Genomic DNA, 20,821 nt, shown 5'->3' with positions numbered 1-20,821 from the left:
CCACTGTTGTTCTAAATGCTGGCATTTTACTTTCAAAAAGCGAATTATTTAAAAAGAATACAAAAATGCTTTCAGGTCAGATGTTTAATCAGTTTGAAAACTGCCGTCTGTCATACCTATACTGAATGCCTTTAACTTTATCTGTGTGAATTATACATTAAGGATTTTTGATGTTTTTATTTAAAACGTAAAGACAGATAATACACAAATCAACCTAGACATAAGTGCTTTTACCCTGATCTCATGTATTTTAACATATACACACACATATCTAAGACAGTTCTAACAAGAACATCTTTTATCAAGGCACTCAATGCAACAAGACCTGCAAATATCAAGGCCAGTAAAGTACTAGATCTATATCTATCATACATCTGCAGTAGAGAATTACTAGATCTCTGTCATTCATAGCTTTGCAGTAGTAAATTATTAGATTTGTATCAATCATATATTTGTAGTAGTAAAGATCTGTATGTGGCTGGTTCTGGGCCATTTTCAAATGATATTAAACTTATCCCTTGCAGTTTCATGAACAAATCAGATCAAACATCCAGTGATACAACCAAAATCACTGATCATTTGTTTCATAAAGCACCTTTTACAATTGACTCACATCAACCATTACAGACAGCAGTGTGGAGACACCACATTCACATTAATTTAAAGCAGATGCTTCTCAGAAAGTGCTTTAGCAGCATTTTGTGGTTCCTGTAGCTTTAGGGGTTACTTGTTAAATGGTGTATTACTGACCCTGCAGTCATTTCTGTATATTTATATAAATGTTCTGTTTGGACCCCAAGAAGAATAGCTGTTGCTCATGTAACAGCTAATCTTTTGATTTTATTAGGATCCCCAAAAACAGAAGCAGCATTGTCAGCAAGTCTTCCTGGGATCCAACTTATTATGGGGAAAGAATAGACAAAAAAATACTTTACAATCTACACATACATAATACCTACTAAAATCCCATACATTTTACACACACGTAAAATAACAATACAACTACAAAATACTAAATGATGTTGAGCTAAATATAAAAATACTAATTATGATCTAAATATAAAAATACAGTCAGTGCAAACAGACATTTGTAAAGCCACAGTATGACAGGGTCCAACTCAGTTAAGGCCTCATATGATTGGCTGTAGCTCCATCTCCCATGAGGAGGAAAGTCTCTGATGTCAGACTGTCTTGTCAATACAGGCAGGCAGTTCCACCAGGCTGGGCTCAATTGTCTGTTACATTCTTCAGGTGTGGATAAAGCCAAACTCAGTGAGTAGCGCAACTAGGAGAAAGACTGCATAGAAGAACAGGAGGAAGATTCCATAGGCCCGGTCCAGGTGAAAACTTCGCAGAGGAACTAAGATGAAGGAGAGGACCAGAGAGAGCCCCAGAGAACCCGCTAACACCCAGGTCAACAAACCTTCTGGTTCCAACTGGTGGAGTGGAAGGTAGAAAGGAACGAGGAAAACAATGAAACTAATGTACATTACCACATTTTAATATGCTAATAAAATGTTGCATGCTGGTTCAATTACATGGAAACTGACGTATCACTGATTTAACACTGGAACCACTGCTATTCTCAGAATTTAAATAGTTTTCCTCATGCTACCAAATGTTGATGACAAAGATCATAACAGGCTATTGGAACTGAAGGTTAGACCAGACTTACCATCAACACTGGCTCACTGTTAAACATCTGCAGAAGGCAGCCAATGCCCACTCCAATCAGCATGTCTGAGAGGATTATGGTCAAAGGCACAAACATGACACTTACATTTAGCATAGGTACACACATTCAGAGGCAAAATACACACCCACACCACACACAAGGATACTGAAGATGATTCCCCCAAAGCAGGCAGATATCGCCATCCGTGGGTATCCCTGGCGCGCAATGGTGATGTCAGAAAAACAATCTGTAAATAAAAATAAAAAACGGATTAAACACTACAACAAGCAAGCAGTCTGTTGTATGATTAGTAGGGGAGTGCAGGGCTAACCTGCGCATTTGTTTCTCACCTCCAATGCTATTTCCCCAGGCCAGCAGTGTGAGACCCAGTAAATTGTTGGACAGAGTAAGGACCACACCGAGCATGTGTAGAAGACTGACCACCTCCGAGGCCGCAGCACTGATCCATATCGCACTTACCAGAAAGCCCAGCAAAGAGAACAGCTACAGAGAGAACGCACATTACATACCACCTAGAAGAAATAACAACAGCTACTGAGAGAACAAAATGTGTGTGTCTTACTGAGTGGTACGGTGGAGGTTGGTCATTGGTGGTGGTGAGGAAGACTATGGCGGAAAGGAAGAGGCCAAACAGCAAAGTCAATGCCCAGACAGGAAACAGACCCGAGATCAAATACAAACCATCTAAAGAGAGTGTCAGAGAGAGAGAAAGTAGTACAGTTGTTCTTCAGACAGAGTCACTACTCAATAAACATAAAGGTTCTTTGACCTCAAGCCTTCTGACTTACACTCTCCAGACTGGAAGGTGAGCACACACACCAGCGGTGCGGTGACCAGTTGAAGGCAGTTCAAAGGTCTTCTCCAGTTCCTGTCCTCTTTGTCAGGATCCACCACAGGAACAGTCAGTAGCAGCAGCACCTCCAGTGGCATCTGGTGGAAAGTTGAGGAATGCAACTCAGCGTCCTCCGACAGTCAAACCCGCTGATGCTCCTGTCCTACATCCTCTGACAGTCAAACCCGCTGATGCGCCTGTCCTACTTCCTCTGACAGTCAAACCCGCTGATGCGCCTGTCCTACTTCCTCTGACAGTCAAATCTGCTGATGCTCCTGTCCTACATCCTCTTACAGTCAGACCCTTTGATGTCACCAGTTCTAGTCACCTCAACCTGTCCCATTTGCAGAAGCAATGGAACAGGACCTTTTAAAACATAGTCCATTCATGTACACACACCTTAAGTATTTTGGCAGTTCTCCAGCCCCAGGTCTTCCTCCTCCAGGTTCTGCTGTCCACTGGGTTCAGAGAATTCATCAGGATCGTACTGGTCGACTCACAGTAAGGTAGCAGGGGACTGTATTCACTGTCTATACAGACACATACACACAGACTTGACTGAACTGGTTCTTGAAGCACACCCCAGCCAAGTAACGTAGTGGAATGTACACAGTGGTTACCATAGTCCTGCTGGATACTGCCATTCGATAAAAGAGGAGCCTCATCGTCAGACGACTGGATCTCTGCAGAAATATACAAGTCAGACACACTCATTAGGTGACACAATATGTGTGTGTGTGTGTGTGTGTGTGTGTGTGTGTGTGTGTGTGTCCGTCTGTGTGCGCATCACCTGGTACATATGTTGAGCTCTGGGCAGATGTTCTGATGGCCGAGTGATTTTGATGACTGTAGATGTAGGCACTCACAATGACTGTTAACACATACACTACATACAGCCCCAGATACCCTACAGAGAGAAACACAAACACTTTTCTTAATACACCCAACCATGAATTCTCCAAATTTTAGAAGCCAAATATAAAATTTGTCAAATATCAGTTTCTTTGCAATGATACGTGCCGATGTTAAAGCATAAATTGTCACTTTTGCATCCTCAAAACAGCACTCACCCATTGAAAACACCAACATATACTGGATTGTTACAATAGAAACCAATGCACACAATGGCTTGCATAAGTATTACATTTTTTTTTTTTTACTAAACTAAATAAATAAGCACAACTCAATAACTGCTAACTAGATATTTTAATCAAAGTAGATTTGTTTTTTTATTTTACAACTTATTTAACACATATTTAACTCAAGAGGGGTTGAATATTTATCTATTTAATCCAACTGTTAGTACTAAATTTTTATTGAAATAAGAAGTAGGAAAATATTTGTCCTTCGCAACATTCTCATGTTTCTCATTCTAATTTTTCTTTGACATTACATAATCTATTGTGGAAACTCTTGACAAAGAAGTTGCAGTTCATTTCAATTACACTTTGTAAAACAACCAAATGGGATTGTTGAAGGGTGGGGAATACCAATGCATTTCATTGTATTTAAATCTCAATAGAAGAAAAGAAACCCTTTGTGATTGAGCAAGAAATGTCTCCTTGATGGTTATATTTAGTGACTAGTGAGTTACTTTACATTCATCTAATCAAACATCAAAAGTTATCAATCCCACAAAGGGGAACACTTACTGCAAGTAGATTGCTATCTTTTTTCTCTTTTATTTAGTTGTTTTTTCAGTGCACTTAATCAATATCAACATACTGTATGCATCAGACTTTGATAACATGGGTCAAAATGTTTTCTTCAAGAAATTAGTGAAGAGGCATGCCGCTGACAAATAGATTATGCACTTAATCAAAAGTCACAGACTGTTTGTCTGTTAAAGCGGATTAGAACTTTCTGGATAGGGTCACGTCATCACTGCTGTCCACTGAGAAAGCATCAGAAAACACAGATACTGATGAAATCAATTCCTTAGTGGCAGCGGCCTTTGGCTTTGTCACGGACCAATAGATACCACAGTCAATAAGAGTAGCACACACACAAGGACCAATTAGAAAATAGCAGCAAGGAAGCTGAAATGTCCATATCAGTAGTAATAGTGGAAATGGCAGTGTTTCACAGCGTTAATTCACCAGGAATTATGAGATGGGAATTGGAAACCAAGAGCTCATTCCTCTCTATCCAAATGACCAGCAGGTGGATGGGCCAAATTTCCCTTCCTCTTCAAACATATGCAAATGTAAATCACTGATACTAATGCTCTTTGGTATTTCATGTAAACCGTTGTTTCTTGACCAATCTATGGTGCCTTTTATGATTATGTAGACTGACCACAAGATTAGCTTGTTAATGCGTTCTCGACCAAGGTGCATGGTACTTCCTGTTTGAGAAAGCAACGTTATAAGAAGCTGAACAGCTTTGCAATCTTTCACTCTCCTAGACCTGGTGGGAGTCATTAGCGTGAAGTGGACTATACAAAATTGGGAGGGGAGGAAAGTGAACAGGTTGCCTGGGGTAAAAATAATTAATGATACAATATATCTATATAATATATAAAATCGGGTGGTTCGAAACCTGAATGCTGATTGGCTTATAGCCATAGTATCTGATACTGTACATAACAGGTATGACATTGCATTTCTTCACTGTTCTAATTACGTTTGTAACTGGTTTATAATAGCAATAAGGCATCTTGGAGAATTGTGATATTAGGCCAATACACCACAGCAAAGCGCTGTGTCCAGGCAGTCCGCAATGTATCATACTTAAGAACATCTCTTAGCCATATCCTGGATAGATAAATCTGTATAGGGCATCATTTTCACTTGCCAAGGGTAGAAGATGAACAGTGGCTTGGCAATGGAAGCCTATGGAGTGAGATGGAGCTTGGCCAAAATTCGGCCGTTATCTCTTTGATTAAACATCCGAGCTCAGTACAGCTCTGTTCCAAAATGTAAAAATTGTAACAGAAAGAGTGGAATGTGTTTCCTTGATTTTACACTTGGTATGTTTTTGTAGAAAAGGTGCATGTTGAACATAGTTTGTACACATCAGTGGAGTTTACAGAGAAGATATTTCCTAAGAGAAACACACAAGGCCCGTATTGCCCAGTTTGCGATTGGCTAATTTATTTCCCTGGGTTCTTTACACTCAGGTGTACCTCCCATTCAAAACAGTAGCTCCTGAGTTATCTTGGATTTGTTTTAAATATCTTTGCAGTGGCCACACTGAGGTTCTGATTTCATCAGTATCCTTGATTTCCAATGCATTCTTACTGGGAGCCATATGTTGCCAGACAGCAGACATGACATGTCCCTATCTAGAGAATTCTCATCTGTCAAAGGTCCTCACAATGCTAGCAAGCGCAGGAAAATCTGACCTTAGTAACAAAAAACTAAAAAGGCTGTTTTAAGCTTATGGGTTACAGTTCTAGGCTTAGAAATAGGGTTGAAGTTAGGTCACATGTTTAAGAGTTAAGGTGATGTTTAGGGGTCATGGTTAGGGTTAAGGTTATAGTAAAGGTTAGGGAAAATAATTATTTGTTAATGGTAATCAATTGTTGGTCCTCACAAGTGGGATACCAATTTCTGTGTGTGGATGTGTGTGGGTGTGTGTGGGTGCGTCTGTGTGTGTACCTAGTGTCTCTCCCAGTGAGATAGTTCCTTTGTAGAGGATGACGAAGGTCCAGAAGACCGCAGCCATAAAGAAGACGACATCACGCAGGAAGGGGCGGGACGCAACAGTGAAGGGCTTGACTAACGACACTGCCCCTGCAACCACAGTGGTTACAAAGATACCTGCTCCTATGGAGGGAATGAGGGAGGGATTACTCTGTAAGTGTTTACTGAACAGTGCAAGGCAGTCTGTATGTGCGTGTGTGTGTATACATACCAAAGAGTGCTCCTATAGCCAGGCCAGCGGTATGTGGACGGGAAAAGGCCACAGTGGCACTGAAGACATCTGGGGCTCCATTACCAAGGGCCAGAAACGTCACGCCCTGGCATAAAGTTAGGGGAAACACTTGTGATGCCAACCTCTGTGTGTGAGACAGTGTTGGGAGCTACTTTAGTAAAATGGCATTCATATTATTAGGCTGTGTGGCTGTCCCGCCTAGCTATCTTAAGATGAATTCACTAACTCTGAGTCCATCTGAATAAGAGGGTCTAAATGAATACATTGGGTATGAGAGAAAAAAGCCTGTAGAAGGATACAGCCACGTTGTGTGTGAGCCGAAGGGTGGAGGAGATGGCAGAGAGGTTGGGACAGAAGCTGGAGGGAGAAGAAAAAATAAACCATAAATACTGGAAGAACATGCTCAGGAGACTGTCACATTCATAATTTCATGCTATTTGCTGTTGACTTGTTAAATGAGGCCCAGATGTAGCCAGAAAGCACTAGAAGTTTAGATATTCTGAGCGACAAATTACCATATGAAAACGTCGGTCTACACTTCCTCTCTTATTTACACATTTTGGTACCATAATTACATTCTACATTACCCACATATACCTTCCCATTCAAGTGCCTTGTATGTGGTTCTATGTGCCAGCTTATTACTCAAGTAAGGGAAGCGTGTCAGGATATATGTGTGTTTTTGTTATGTTTTATGTTTGTATTCTATCTTTGCTTTCTTATTAGTAATTATTAATCCATTCTATTTTTTTGTAATAGTTTATTTTGTAGCTTCTAATAAAACATAAAGTGGCCCAAGAGAATGTCAAATCTCCCCAAAAGTGAGATACCTTGAGTCAATCAATAGCTGAAATACCTCCACACAAACACAAAGTCCAAGAGCATTGCATGTCTGCTTCTGCTTTTAAAGTTCACACAGTATGTAACCTTGGGTCTAGAAGGCATTTGTTTTGTCTGTGATACATGTGATAGGTCACATGACCGGATCACAAATCATAAATGTGGGCTAAAGTCTGCAGTTACAGAGTAAACGGAAATACAGCCACTCTTATCTTCCTTGGAGACAAAAACAGTCACTCACTGAATCCTGAACCATAACACAGCTATATCTCCGGTGATGAAGACAGCCATGTGACCAGAACCATGATAACACTGTTCTAACACTACAATCAGAGGAACCACAAACACCTCTCTTAAGCACAGTCTACAGAGAGAGGAAACAAAACCCATTTAATAAAATCTACTAACTTTACCCATTTATGTAAAGATATTGCAAAGAGAACGTGAGAAAAACTTACAACTTTGATGCAGTCACTCCCAGACCTATGAACAAGAAAAATAACCAGATAATCTGTAGAGAGAGTAGGGGTAAATGGATGAAAGATTAGTTCTGATATGGCTAAAACATCAATGTTTTTCACATAAATAAATGATATCACTTTTGTTCCATCTCTTTTTTTGACAGAAATTACAGAACAAAAACCTAATGTAGTCTGTACTACTAGGCCTGTTAAATAAATGGAGTATGTGCCTTTTAGGTAAGAAGTAACCCAACTGGTTTAACAGCCAGCAGAGTAATCCTTAATTAAACCTGATGTCATGACTCAGCATTTTAAGTCATAAAGCTTAAATTAAACTAAGATTTTAAAAGGAAGTTCTTTTTTCAGAAGAAAGGGAAGTGGATAGCTAGAGTTATGGTTGCTTCCTCGTGTCAATTCCATCTTAAGTTATTTTGGATAGCGCACATAAAAAGAGTTGTTTTTTCAACCCTTATTTTTATGTATTGACTGAGAAGCCATTACTTCCAACAACAATCTTGGAGCAATTATGGTTCACAGCCTTGCTCAGCAACAGAATTACAGATGCTTTTTTTACCTTGTTTGCTCAGGAATTGGATCTAGCAAACCTTAGGTTACTTGTTAGATGTTCTAATCGCTAGACCACCTTCTACCCAAGAATAATGTAATAATGCATTAAATAATGTTCTGAGATGTGCACACTCACACAGAATGTGATGGTGAGGGGTGTGAGATTGGGTGGCAGTAAACAGAAGGCCAGTTGGAGGTAGTTGATGAAGCCATCTTCCATTCTGCAGTCTGGGGTGTTCTTCACAAACGTACAGCGTTGACTAGCACTCAAGTTCATCACTACATCACACTGAAAGACACACACACATGCACGCATAAGCACCACACAAACACACACACACATTAGGGTAAGTTCACTCATTTTTACATTTAGCCTGATTCATAGTCTGTGTGCTTGCAGTTGATCCCCAATGTTTTTTTATGTTGTTACTTTCATTATAGAGAAATTGTGTGGTCACATTTTGCGGGGTAATCATTTACCACTGACTAATGCACGTGAAGTGATTAAAGCAAGTTAGTGCTCCCAAACAGTCCAAGACAAATCATATTTCAGAACCCAATTATCTATTATGGCTTTCAATTATACTGTTTCACAACAAAAAAGCTTTCAAATATGGATATATAGGACAGTGGCCCATCAAAAACTGAGTGCAGACACATCCTTCCAAATGCGATTATGTGGAAAAATGTGTTGTTTTTAAAGCATAACCCTCATTTTCTTTGCACAATTTCTCTATTCCAAATTTGGCATATCCAATTGAATCTATGGCCCAGTCTCATCACAACATCTCCCAACGGATTCAGGTTTCGAACCTCTCCTTTAATCATTAAATAAAACTCAACATACCCATGAAGTATACCCATGTCTGCAGATATTGCGCAACACAACCAAACATGAAAAGTTTGTCACGGGAAAATAATACACATTTCACGAAGCACTTCTCGTTACAAAGATTAAGACTTATGTTTGAAATCGAATTAGTTATCGGACTCACCCCGTCAGTGTTTTCCTTATGGAACATTGTGAATTGCGTACCCACCATATCCACAGACGAGCCCAGGTCAGCACCGTCGGCAGATCGGTTAGAAGAAACTACCCTAGTGACATATTCACCCGAGACCAATACATGGCGGCAGGGACACCACAAAAGAAACAACACGGAGATAAAAACTACCCGATATTTCATAATTTACTCCGTTCAGGAAGTACGTCCATTCCGATCCCTTGCTAAATGAGACTGGCGGGATGTGGGTTCGCAGGTTCGGATACGACTTGAGAATGAAATACCGGAGAATTAAAAGTGTCCGAGTAAAATAAAGTAACTCGTTTTTTCATAATCTGTTGTGACAGGTTAAAATCACTCTGATCGGCATAATGTATACAAAGCTCGATCAACGCTTATACAGCTGTCTATTTGATGTTTTCGGAAAGTCCGTGAATATTATGTACAAAAACTTTCTCGAGGCCTGTCCCCGAGAAGCCTACATTATCAATGTTATTGAAAGACGTGACATCCAAATTTAAACCCATCCCACTAGTTCATGTATGTGTGTGTTGCTTTCAAGACTCCTGGGAACCGCTGGGATATGGACTCCGCGAATTTCCCATTTCCTAGTTGTTTTGAACGCGTGCACGGGCACGCACAGGTGTGCATGTTAAACGTTTTAAAACTATTTGGGAGGAGCGAATAGATCAGATGTGTTTTTGGTAGATAGACCATTCCTGACAAATAGCATTACGTGAATAGTTTCTAACCCATTTTATTTATGTTTTTTTACTGAGATTATAGCTGATTATAGACAGCTAAAGCAGGGCGATGTAACAACTACCAATGGTTGCGTGCCACGTCATCGAATGTGTCAGACCATATCTACCGGCAAGAGTTATTCCAACATGAGATTTATCGCCGGAAATAGGAAGTGCGGGGTGAAAGTCCGACATGAACTGTATTCTTCTGTTCATTTTAAGTCAGAACAATTCTTGAACTAATTATGTGATCTTAATTTAAAAACAAAGTTGGCCGCCCAAGTACCACAGCGGTATAATGCGGATTTTCGTAGCACCAAGTTAACAACCGCTAGCAGTGTTTGAGGTTTGAGCCAACTGTGACACTAGTTGCAGTGTGACTGGGAAGCAATGCAAATTTTTCCCAGGGGGCATTAGGCGTCAATAGCAGGGACTTCCTTGTCACAACCCACTCTAGTGACTACCATAGGTGACTTGGGCTACTGTAAGGCTACCTAAAGTTGTCAGGTGAGTGAGCGCCCCAAACTGAGCAACTTCCTGATTGGAAGAGCATATTGAAAACAATAGAATGATTTGGCAAGTAAGCCTATGAGGAGTTTGCTGTTATCTTCAACATTCTAATCTGTTGGGAGTTGTGACAAGACAGGGTAGATAACATTTTATATGACAAAATTGGGGAATGTAGAAAGGGGGAGTAATTAAATAAATATTGCCTATCCAGGACATTGTGTGATCTGTAAGGAAGCCCATTGACAACATGTTGTTAACAACCAATGCGCAGTAATACGATTCCAGTGAAGTTTTCAGTCTCCCAAAAGCTCCTCTCTAGGCTTGATCCTAGTTTTCCAACCTACTGGATTTTGACTTAGCCACTGTGTTTAAATTAGTTGTTTCTTGCTTTTGGGGGGTTTAAGGCTGGCTGTAGAAGTGGAAGTCACATCACAGACTCTTTCCATTTCTCCAGAATACCATAACCTCCTGTTGTGGGACATACCATGTAGGGTTAAGTCTGCTGTCTTCATTGAAGATACCCATGAGCTTTTCAGACTATCTTCACTATCCATATTAAGGTTGCAGTCCAAAACTGATTAATACATGGTTGGATCTAGGATTCAAGTTGGAGCTAGGATTTTCCAATTGTACATGAATGTGGCACACATGTCCTTTTTCTGCAATGGACTCTCATTTTCTTCAGTTGCTCCTGAAGAACCCACATGAACATGACCAAATTGTACATTTTAACATGACTTAACACTGATTTACTGTATACATACCCCTGTATACATTAACACAATGTAATACTTAGGTTTCTTCTATGTGGTGTACACATGTTATTCTGCAAGTGTGTAATATGTGTCTAGAGGCTATGAAATGACTATGTTATAGCATTAAGCAAGGAAAAAAACATTAGTGTACATCGTCCCAAAACATTAGCATACATGAATTTCTAACTTGTGTGAATACAATTTATTTTGAGATATACCCTCTAAGTTGTGACAAGAAAATAATTTCATGCAAGTAGGCTTTCATCTGCACAAGAACATTTCAGTCCATGCACCAATTAAAAAAGACACATTTTAATACAGTATTCTGCATTAGACATATTTACTCAAGAAACAGGCAGTCCTTACTTTTAAAGCTAGCATTTACTAAAATGTAATGTTAGATGTAACCCCAGGGCTGGTTCTAGGCATAAGCGACAAAAGCAAATTTTGCTTAGGGCCACCAAAAGGCTAGACCCAGCACTGTGTAATCCTAAACAGACTGTTAGCCTTTTGCTCAACTCAATTTATCCAAGGTCATTAATAGCATGTACTTCTGATAGGCTAATCACAAGGTCCTGTGGGGCATCAGGCCATGATGTCAAAAGTAATTTTAAGAGTGTTGTGCTCCTTATGTATTTAATTGTAATAAAGGCTTAGACATAACAGCAATAGACTTCAATGACTGGACATGATCAACAAATATGGATATGCTCCAGTGTAACCTTTGGAGCCAATTTTTTTACCTCTTCAATAAGCCTGTCTTGTTTGTAAGCTCAAATGTACAGGGACTTTCTCTGAATGTTATCATACAAGGTGAGGTCATCCTACCGGTGGTTCTGTAACAACTGGGTCTTACTCGGGATTGTCATTTTCTTTCCAAGGCTGAAGATGCCTTACGCAAACAAACAACTCTGTATATGTGATAATGGAAGCATGAGTCATCTGTTAGCTTAGTCAAATATGGTTTACCTGCCCGTCTACTGACACAACACTCAAGCTGCTGTATTATGTTGAATATGACTCCTTCAACCAATTACTGCAAGGGCAATATAAAGTAAAAACAAGTATAAACAGAGATTCACTAGGAGAGCTTTACAGCCACAGCACTGAGTACGGCTGTTTTTCAGTAAGTCTCAATTATGTTTGTTATTCTCCATCAAATACATAACAACTTCCCCCGTTCCTACATAAAGTGCATCCCATTGAGAATGACTAAACTGCCTTCCCCCCACAGCCTTTCACTGTCTGGCCGACGCTTCGTAGACCAGCGCAGCATCCTGAGGCAAAGTCTCCGTGTTGTAGCATCCCGTGGCTGCATTACTGAGCACAGGACACAGCTCCTGCTCACACCAACTGTAACACAGACACAGCAATGCACACACACACACACACAGTTACTGTAAGAACTTTGTTTTTTGTTATAATTAGCCTAAAGCTCAAGGTTGGCCTGCTGTGTAGGCCTAACAGGAGACTGTTTTAAGGAAATCAGTCATGTCCAATACATGACTACATAACACTAAGTAGTAGAATATACCAAGTGCAATTTCAATAAATGGTTGTGTATCAGCAGTTGAGGCTCTTATGTCGGTCTGATACTCAATTATTAACTTTGAAACAAAAATATTTTCTGCGCTGTCAGGACAAGGGCCACTTAAAATGACAGCTCTTGTCTGGGGTGGGTCAAAGCCTGAAGCTGGTCTTGGTACAACTAGTGGACCAGTGGGTTGTTAGCAGTGGGGACTGATGACTGTGTTTACCGGAGAGCAGCATAGGCATCGGACTGAGAGGCTCCCTCCCATGAGGCGTGGTCAATTAGGAGAGCACCTGAAGCACGCAGACCACACGCACACAAACGCACACACAACACACAGAGCAGCAGTTATAATACATCCCCACGGCCAGTAATGGGCAATAAATGGTTCTCACTATATGTCAATGTTCAGATATGATTAGTAATTTTCTGTCTGCTGGGCACCTATATAGATGCGAGCCAGACTGTAAGCCAGATCTCGTGCTGCCAGCTCCAGGTAGCCTGGTGGTTTAAGAACTGCCTCCTGCAGGAACTCTCTCAAACCACAGAGGGCGCTGTCTACTGATCTCACAGCCACAGACAGGGATGGGAGGAAGTCTGACGCTATAAGTGACTGGGGTGGTGGGGCACAGAGTAAGTCAACATTTGTGAAGCAGTTATATCAGTAGAGGTTAATGCTAGACAAAGGCTGTGGAAAAAAATTACAAAACTGTCTAAGACAATCAAATAAGCCAAGCTAGTAAAAAATACAACTCTGACTGACTGACTTTAGCACTTTAGGTCACCTGACCTGAGTGTGTGTAAAGTAGGACTGCAGTACAAGGCCTGAAGTCCGAGCGATGCAGCGCAGAACATCCAGAGACAGGACATTAGTTGTCCCCTCCCAGATACTCAATACCTAGAGAGAGATTGATAGGTGTTATTGCACTACAATTAACTACTGCCACTTAACAGTTGTTGTTGACTCACAAAGGGTGCAAGTAACAAACCACTTGATCCATTAACAGCAACATACAGTTGCATATATATTCATCCCCTTGGACTTATTTAAATGCTGATGCATTACAAGTGTGGAAGGAAATTGCAACAAACATTTTTTTATATCAATGAGAATTAATAATTGCATTATTCTTTTGAAATGTCTTAATGCTCTATCAAGGTGAGATCATGGCTAGACAGCAACGTTAAATTCTTGCTGTAGTTTTTAAAACACATTTAAGTGTATTTTGGGATAGTTTCCCACAGGGGGCCAGTACGAAAACGTATGCCTCACTACTGTCAGTCACTCTGGATAAGAATGTCTGCTGAATCACTTCAATGTAAATGTACCATGATACAGCCACACCAATGCATTGACGTTTTTTTTTGTATAAAAAGTATAATATTAGTGTTTTCTTGCAAATACTGCAAACCCAAAGGTTGGTGCGCCTTCACACAGACATATTTTCATTGTGACCACCTACCTGAGCATCTCTGAGCATTGCAGGTAGTCCTGTGTCCTCAATGTAACCCTGCCCCCCAAAGCTCTCCAGCCCCTCGGAAATCACAGCAATCGCCTAAGAAACGTGGCACACACACACCCTTACTGTATTCTTTCAATGAATAAATTAAATACACACCCCACTTGCCATTGTCTGTTATCCGGACAATTTGTTGTTTTCTGTTGTAATGGGCTGCCTGTTAGTGGTTAAGACAGTGTGTGTGCTCATACCTGTTTGCCAGTGTAGAGTTTGGCTACAGGGGTCAGGAGACGAAGGAGATGAGTATCCAGCTGGGAGGCGTGGCCTGTCTCCTCTCGACCAATCAGGCGACAGACATCCATCACCAGCAGGAATGCACCTCGAGTCTCCACCTGCGGGGGGGGGGGGGGGGGGTAGAAGAGGGTAGAGGTGTGTGTGAAGACCCGTCGAAAACGGGAAGGTTTAAGGCTTATGAAAAGGTTCTATAGCTACGATTTCAAGAACTAAACGGTCGGTTGACCTCCATCCTGGTAAGGGTCTGCATGTGGAGGGGGTGGTCTTTCAGGGGCTTCCCGAACGCTGAACGACGTGTGGCGTAGTCACGAGCCAGCTGGAGTACCCTGAAAACACACGCACGCCATCAATGCAGTACGGTGAGCGTCAGCAGAGCAGTGGGCAGCAGTAAGTACAGATCATACCTCCTCATACCAGACACAGCAGACACACTGTTATGGATGCGCGTCAGGGTCAGCATGTTGGCGATACACGCCACTCCTCTCCCCTCCTCCGACAGCTGACACACAGAAGGGGGAATTGCAAAAGGAACTGAGCTTTTGGAGTTTCGCGAATGATCATGACACTGCAGTACATTCATGGTTTAAGCAGTCAGCATCGGTTAGCCTGTATGTACGTAGGAACCAGACCCTGTAAGCAGGCAGCCCGTCCAGCAGTAACTCAGCGGTAGGCATCTGCCTGGTTCCCAGTTTGTCCTTCAGTCTCTGGACCTCAATGCCCTGAACCATCCCGTCCTCATCACGCACCGCAGCATAGAACAGAGACAGACCTCTACTGCCCTGAGACAGACGGACACACCGGAGGGAGAAAGGATTTCAGCGGATCAGGAGGTAGAAGTAAGAAGGGTTAGAGGTTATGGGTCAGAATGCCAGGAAGAGGTGCAGGGGTGAGGTATGAGAGGGGGTACCGGTGTGGTCCGTCCATCTCTGTCCGCAACTCTGCCCAGTGTTAGAGTCATGTCTGCATCTGTAGCCGAGGTGAACCACTTGAAACCTGACAGCCTGTATGTCCCATCACTCTGAGGTAATGCTACGGTCTCTGTACCGCTGCCTAGACACACACACGCACAAACACACACACACGCACAAATCATTACCAGTAGTAGGGTGGTAAACTCCATCACCTACTACAGTGTGTGTAACCACAGATGATCCAGAGACACTGACCCACGTCAGATCCTCCCTTGCGTTCAGTCATCCACTGTCCAGACGTCCAAAAGTCTTCAGGGTTACGAGAGGTCAGACGACTGAAGGCCTCTTGTGTTGGCCCGGACACACCCAGAGCCTACGCACACGCACGTTTGAATAACAATTCTTAAATGAGCAGTCATAATCAACCCCATTAGTCAGTTCATACAGGCACACATACACACCTGTATAACCTTGGCAGCTCCATCAGTCATAGCCAGAGGGCAGGTGTAGAGACCAGAGGAGGGAGAGAACAGGTACAGCTTACACATCTGGTACACACGACTGAAACACACACAGACTATATAGATCAGTATTTTATTTATCCTTTGCGAAAATCTTGGCAGGTATACTTAAACAATGAGATTACGGGGGGGGGGGTGTGGTAAATGTTCAATATAACACAGGTATGGTAAATGTAGGCACTCAGCATTGAGTTATGCCTATGAACAGCCTTTTGCCATGTTCAGTGTGTGTATGGGTCACATAATTACTTACTGTTTACTTCCCGGCCAACTAAATCCCATTGCAGATTTGTTTCTACCACCAAGATAAGAAGCAGGATGGCAACTATGTAACGTGAGCTGCAGTTTTTGAGGTGAGGACAGGAAAGGGATTCAAGCAGCCAGAATAACAAATAGGAACTAAAGTGTTAGACTAGTGGCTTTGTAACAATGCACGGAACATAGAAAACCTGTGCAATATTCATGCTGTCTAATCAGCATCCTGATATGCCACACCTGTGAGGTGGATGGATTATCTCAGTAAAGGAGAAGTGCTCACTAACACAGATTTAGACAGATTTGTGAAAAATATTTGAGAAAAATAGGCCTTTTGTGTACAGAAAGATCTAAGATTTTCTCTGAGTTCAGCTCATGATAAATGGGGGCAAAAGTGTTGCGTTTATAATTTTGTTCAGTGTACATAACACAACAAAATAATTAGAGAACAGACTAGGGGGATACAATTCCACAGTTTTCTGTGTGAATGCTGGCACAAGCCACAGTGATCATGCCGCATTATTCTCGTTGTGTCACACAGGTGTGGCAGAAAGCAAGTGGACAATTTGACCCATAAACGAAAAGTTGTTCAATAAAATCTAGGTGAAAGAAAATCTGAAACAGTCAATAAGCAAGACAGTTAACGCTAATTGCTCCTTTAAATTGCTCTGGTTAAAAGCGACTGCTAAATTACAAAAATTTTCTGGTGGGCCTCCCATTAGTTCAGCGTGTGTATGCGTGTGTATGGGCCAGATGGGTCTCTCTCTAGTTCAGCGTGTGTATGGGTCAGATGGATCTCTTTCTAGTTCAGCGTGTGTATGGGTCAGATGGATCTCTTTCTAGTTCAGCGTGTGTATGGGTCAGATGGATCTCTTTCTAGTTCAGCGTGTGTATGGGTCAGATGGATCTCTTTCTAGTTCAGCGTGTGTATGGGTCAGATGGATCTCTTTCTAGTTCAGTGTGTGTATGGGTCAGGTTTTTCCTACCTCCACTCCCCATAGGTCCTCTCGTATCCAATGGCAACCAGTCCCTCCTGCGCTGATAGGTCCTTCATTCGTTGCCAGGCGGGAGATGTGACAATGCGGTCAACACGGCAACCCCAGGGGTCATATGTCACTAACTTAGGGGGTGTGGTCTCACACTCCCGACCCCAACCATCCACCTCATACACCAACCGCTCTCCAAAAACCAGAAGATCTGAGTACACTGCCTGAAAACATAAACACGTACCATCCTCATCATCAGTGCCTAACATAAAGCATTATCTTCATCATCATAATAAATTCCAAAACCTGAGTATGGGACAAAAACACACACCTCGCTGGGCAGATGTCTCCGCAGGTATCCCTGTAACAGAGCATCCCCCAGAAAGGGGTTCTTTAGCACTGGCTTCTGCTGGAAGAACCCCCCTATCCCAGCCCGGGAAAACTCTGCCGGACCCTCTACTGTTGGGGCATCTTGAGGAAATGGAGCCATGTCGCGCTTAACAACTTTTGCAGAACTGCTGTGCGACAGCAGCCGATACATGCCAGTATGCACCCAGTACCCGGGTCTGGTGACCTGGCGGTGCAGTAACAGGCTGGAAGCCATTGTCCAGGAACTTTACAGTCACGTCACTAGCCTGAATTGGATAAGTGAAAGATTTCCTTGAACAACCAACCACTGCATTTTTGGTTACATTTATGGATGTCGCTGCAGACTATTTTTTTCTTGGACCTTTGGAGAATGTTCCTATATTTGTTTCTCTCTCGCTAAAGAGCCAGAAACGTCTGCGTATGTGCGGATAAAAGTCTAACAGTCATGTACTTATTCTCTATAAATGTTTTACTTAGTTGCTGCTCGTCCTCCCCCTCACGTAACTTTTCTTACATATCAATTGCTGAATCTCCCCCATCAATTACTTTCTCATGTTCCTGAACGCGAGTAAAAGGGCAGCAGCTTGAAGGCAACAATATTATGTGTTTTAACTAATTGCATTTTAACCACCTTTGTAGTTACATTTGTAATGTAATTGATATACACTGATCAGCCATAACATCATGAATAACACTGATAATCTTGTTATCACAGCACCTGTCAGTGGGTGGGATATAGTGAACATTCTGTCCTCAAAGTTGATGTGTTAGAAGCAGGAAAAATGGACAAGTGTAAGGATTTTAACGACTTTGACAAGGGCCAAATTGTGATATGGCAAGATGACTGGGTCAGAGCTCCTCCAAAACTACAGCTCTTGTGGGGTGTTCCCAGTCTGCTGTTGTCATTATCTATCAAAAGTGGTCCAAGGAAGGAAAAGTGGTGAACCGGAGACAGGGTCATGGGTGGCAAAGGCTCATTGATGCATGCCGGGATCGAAGGCTGGCCTGTGTGGTCCGATCCAACAGACGAGCTACTGTAGCACAAACTGCTGAAAAAGGTTAATGCTGGTACTGATAGAAAGATGTCAGAGCTCAGTGCATCGCAGTTAGTTGCATATGCTGCGTAACCACAGACCAGTCAGGGTGCCCATGCTGACCCCTGTCCACTGCCGAAAGTGCCTACAATGGGCATGTGAGCATCAGAACTGGACCACGGAGCAATGGAAGAAGGTGGCCTGGTCTGATGAATCACGTTTTCTTTTACATCACGTGGATGGCCAGGTGCGTGTGCGTTGCTTACCTGGAGAACACATGGCACCAGGATGCACTATGGGAAGAAGGCAAGCCGGCAGAGGCAGTGTGATGCTTTGGGCAATGTTCTGCTGGGAAACCTTGGGTCCTGCCATTCATGTGAAAGTTACTTTGACACGTACCACCTACCTGAGCATTGTTGCAGACCATGTACACCCTTTCATGGCAACGGTATTCCCTGATGGCATTGGTCTTTTCAGCAGGATAATGTAGCTCCAGGAATGGTTTGAGGAACACAACGAGTTCCAGGTGTTGACTTGGGCTCCAAACTCCCCAGATCTCAATCCAATTCAGCATCTATGGGATGTGCTGGACAAACAGGTCCAATCCATGGAGGCCCCCTGATGTCAGATACTACAGCACACCTTCAGAGGTCTAGTGGAGTCCATGCCTCGAAGGGTCAGGGCTGTTTTGGCGGCAAAAGGGGGACCTACACAGTGGTCATAATGTTATGGCTGATCGGTTATACACAAATTTGACTGGTATCACCTCCATGCTCTTGAGACTGAACTGGGAGACACAGTAAACCTTCTGGCGACAACACGTATGGATGTGCCATCCTGGAGGAGCTGGACTGCCTGTACAACCTAAATGGGCTGCAGGTACCGCCTCATGCTACCAGCAGTGAAAAGGACACTAGCAAAACTAGAGAAGAATCAGTCAGGAAGTACAAGCAATTGTCTGTGGCCACCACCTGCAAAACCATTCCCTTTTTGGGGGGATGTCTTGCTATTGCCTCTCCAGTGCACCTGTTGTCACTTTCATTTGCACCAAAATAGGTGACATTGATTCACAATCGCCTATGCTTCCTAACTGGTCATATTGATATCCCTGAACTTTCATTGACTTGGTGTTATACTGTGATGATTACGTGTTCCCCTAATTTTTTTGAGCAGTGTATTGACATTATACCAAAGCAAAGCGCTGTGTCCAGGCACTGTATAGTCGTGTATAAGAACAGCTATTAGCCAGTCGTATATTGGCCATGTGTACCCCCTCGTGCCTAACTAACTACCTACATACATACATACATACATACATACATACACGGTTGTAGAGGAAAATGTTTGGTTTGGTAAAACATTATTGCTAACTGATCTGCACCCTCACGTTTTTGTTTTTTTTGGCAAGGTTTTCCCATTAAGTTTGTGGCAATTGAAATATTTTGGGACTTTTGCAGATTGCACGTTTCATGAAGTATTTTTTAGGTTGATTGTTTTTACGGTTCAAGTATGCCAGTAGAATTAAATTAACGACCTTTATTATTGTGCATACCCAATAATTCAGCGCCTCTTATTTTATGGGTAGTCCAACAGAAATCAAAAATAGTTTTACCAACAGCAAACAAAACAAACAAAATAGCTTGAGATCAAAAGTGTGTCAAAGTTCACGCCACTAACAATGGAGTTATCTGTACGGTTTACTTTAGTCGGGCACTGCTTGTCAAAATGACTAGTTCTGAATGTTTAAAATAATCCATGCGCAGCAACCATAACATACAAAAATGTCTGGTTTCCCCACTTACTACACTTGGTTCCAAGTAAATCCTCTACTACCTCCAACCCACGTCCGTCTTTACAGATCCTTACAGGTTCTCCTACTTCGCCTTCAAAATAAAGGTCCGGAAAATACATACATGTGTTGCAGCTAGGGCCATGCTTTTTTGACAGAACTCTTATTTTTTGTTAAATTTTTGAAATACAATGTCTTTAACTCTTTCATGTCTTTCATACTGTTAATGAATTTTGCACCTTCTTGACACCTTCGTGGACAAAAATGTCCCATTGACTTCCATTAAAAAAATATATATATATCTCACTATTAGAGTATAAAACCATGCATTCTGTAATGTAAGCATTCCATTTTGAAGAAAAGTAGTGATATTTGAAATTTTAT

At 42.0% G+C, this 20,821-nt stretch overlaps 2 protein-coding genes across 5 annotated transcripts; both read right to left on the bottom strand.

Annotated features, from left to right (window-relative positions):
- Positions 1-69: 69 nt before the first annotated feature.
- Positions 70-9,813, bottom strand: slc8b1 (solute carrier family 8 member B1). 2 transcript variants are annotated; one of them, XM_010896347.5, is made up of 15 exons: positions 9,316-9,813; positions 8,412-8,564; positions 7,706-7,758; positions 6,707-6,764; positions 6,387-6,492; positions 6,131-6,298; positions 3,319-3,435; positions 3,149-3,211; positions 2,928-3,058; positions 2,485-2,626; positions 2,259-2,380; positions 2,026-2,179; positions 1,842-1,922; positions 1,676-1,740; positions 70-1,436 (listed from the first exon to the last, which is right to left on the bottom strand). In XM_010896347.5, exons 1-15 carry the CDS (start codon positions 9,460-9,462, stop codon positions 1,248-1,250), a joined length of 1,749 nt encoding a protein of 582 aa, XP_010894649.1. In that variant the 5' UTR covers positions 9,463-9,813; the 3' UTR covers positions 70-1,247. The 2 variants fall into 2 exon arrangements, with proteins under 2 accessions (XP_010894649.1, XP_010894648.1); XM_010896346.5 differs by having other exon boundaries at positions 9,271-9,811.
- A 1,770-nt stretch (positions 9,814-11,583) lies between these two features.
- On the bottom strand, positions 11,584-20,523 carry LOC105025581 (acyl-CoA dehydrogenase family member 11-like). 3 transcript variants are annotated; one of them, XM_010896348.2, is made up of 15 exons: positions 20,451-20,523; positions 17,577-17,880; positions 17,246-17,469; positions 15,945-16,044; positions 15,739-15,856; positions 15,480-15,622; positions 15,202-15,351; positions 14,977-15,071; positions 14,799-14,898; positions 14,530-14,670; positions 14,282-14,374; positions 13,609-13,716; positions 13,263-13,431; positions 13,045-13,111; positions 11,584-12,640 (listed from the first exon to the last, which is right to left on the bottom strand). In XM_010896348.2, the coding sequence occupies exons 2-15, from the start codon at positions 17,847-17,849 to the stop codon at positions 12,526-12,528; spliced, it is 1,896 nt and encodes a 631-aa protein (XP_010894650.2). In that variant the 5' UTR covers positions 17,850-17,880; positions 20,451-20,523; the 3' UTR covers positions 11,584-12,525. The 3 variants fall into 3 exon arrangements, with proteins under 3 accessions (XP_010894650.2, XP_019907764.2, XP_010894656.2); XM_020052205.3 differs by lacking the exon at positions 20,451-20,523 and adding an exon at positions 20,201-20,300; XM_010896354.2 differs by lacking the exons at positions 13,045-13,111; positions 13,263-13,431 and having other exon boundaries at positions 12,557-12,640.
- Positions 20,524-20,821: the final 298 nt, after the last annotated feature.

The sequence above is a fragment of the Esox lucius genome, chromosome 13 (assembly GCF_011004845.1).
Source record: "Esox lucius isolate fEsoLuc1 chromosome 13, fEsoLuc1.pri, whole genome shotgun sequence".
Lineage (NCBI taxonomy): Eukaryota > Metazoa > Chordata > Actinopteri > Esociformes > Esocidae > Esox > Esox lucius.
The sequence above is the reverse complement of the archived record's forward strand: the minus strand, read 5'-3'. Positions and strand labels throughout refer to the sequence as shown.